This window comes from Rhea americana, unplaced genomic scaffold (assembly GCF_003343005.1).
Source record: "Rhea americana isolate MKP2758 unplaced genomic scaffold, rheAme1 scaffold_605, whole genome shotgun sequence".
Lineage (NCBI taxonomy): Eukaryota > Metazoa > Chordata > Aves > Rheiformes > Rheidae > Rhea > Rhea americana.
Genome location: NW_028186763.1, coordinates 1 through 1,477, shown reverse-complemented (window position 1 = coordinate 1,477; position 1,477 = coordinate 1). Strand labels below are relative to the sequence as shown.

Sequence of the window (1,477 nt, the reverse complement as noted above, 5' to 3'; positions counted from 1 at the left end):
CCCCCCCACACACACCCCACACTGGGATCTGCCAGCACTAGGACACCCTGGAACTGGGACCCCCGGGAACGGGGACCCCCATGGCACTGGGACCCGCTAGAATCAGGATCCCCCGGCACTGGGACCCCTCCCTCCACCGGGATCTGCCCACCCTGGAACCAGGACACCTCGGAAGCGGGATCCCCACAGCACTGGGACCCCCTTGTACTGGGACCCCCCACACACACACTGGGATTTCTCAGTACCGGGACACCTGGGAAGTGGGAACCCCATGGCACTGGGACCCCTTGGAACTGGGATTCCCCMAAACTAGGATTCCCCTGGCACTGGGACCTCCTGGGCACCGGGACCCTCTGCAACTGGGATCCCATTGCATTGGGATCCCCCAGTAACGGGGTTCCTCCAGCACTGGGATCCCCAATGGGACACTCCCCCCCGCCCCCCGCGCTGTCGCCAGCCCCTTCCCGGCTCCGCCATCCCCCCCCCCTCCAAGCGCAGCCCCGACTCACGCCGCCGCCGGGCTGGGGGGCCGTGGTGCCGGCGGGCGCCGGGCCGGCGCGGGGCCCCGCCGGGTTCCTGAACCGAGCCCGCTGCTGCCGGCTGTAGCGCAGCCGCCAGTCCCAGACGCTGGGCAGGCGGCGGGCGGGGGCGTCCCGCCGGCCCCCGGGCTCCGCCGCCGGCGGCTYCTGCCAGCCGCCCACCGGCGTGTAGCTCTGGCCGGAGACCGGGGGCTGCGGGGAGAGGAGAGCGCCGCGGGGAGGGGGGTGAGCGGCGCTCACCGGGCTGGGGAAACCGAGGCACGGAGCCGGGCAGAGGGCCCGGGCGCCCTGCGAGCCGCTCACCTGGCCGCTCCGGCTCCGCTGCCGCTGGCAGTTGAAGAGGAAGGTGCTGAAATACGGCACGAAGCTGCTGTCGTGCAGCGCCAGCAGGTAGCTCTCGGTGAAGCCGAAGCAGGCGGGGAACTGCCGCACCAGCTGCCAGGTGCAATCGAGGAAAAGCAGGAAAACGGGCGCCTGCGGGGCACACACGCACGCGTGTGCACGTGCATGCACGCACGCGCGTGTGCACGCCTGCGGGCGCCGTGTGCCACCCCCCCCGCCCTCACCTCGCCGCAGGCGCCGGGGCGGCCGAGCCCCAGGCGGCGCCCGAAGGGGTGCCCGGCGGCCACCCACTCGCGCTGCAGCAGGCTCTGGAAGCCGGGCAGGGTGCGGGCGTGCGGGTCGGCCAGGAGCTGCGCCAGCGAGGCCAGCAGGCAGTTGAGGTCGCGGTCGTCGGACTCTGGCGGGGGGGACGGGGCGGGGGGGGTCCCCCTCCCCGTCCCGCGGCGACGCCGGCTCTCACCTTGCAGGACCACGGAGCAGCAGGCGCCGGCCAGCAGCGAAACCACCTCGCTCGCCTTCCGCACGCAGGCCCTGGCGGGGAACCCGGCGGTGCCGCCAGCCCCCCGAGGCGCGGACGCCCCGGGGCGCCGTCCCCC

The 1,477-nt window shown here is 74.1% G+C and overlaps 1 protein-coding gene across 1 annotated transcript in view; it reads right to left on the bottom strand.

The window, feature by feature from the left end:
* Positions 1-1,459, bottom strand: part of LOC146587214 (myotubularin-related protein 11-like) — a gene marked incomplete at its 5' end in the record, with an annotated part of 2,394 nt that extends 935 nt beyond the window's left edge. Inside the window, 4 exons of the mRNA XM_085319964.1 lie at positions 510-731; positions 843-1,013; positions 1,106-1,278; positions 1,342-1,459. Coding sequence (XP_085176090.1) covers positions 510-731; positions 843-1,013; positions 1,106-1,278; positions 1,342-1,459 — 684 coding nt within the window. The remainder of the gene's footprint in view (positions 1-509; positions 732-842; positions 1,014-1,105; positions 1,279-1,341) is intronic.
* Between the last annotated feature and the right edge of the window lie 18 nt (positions 1,460-1,477).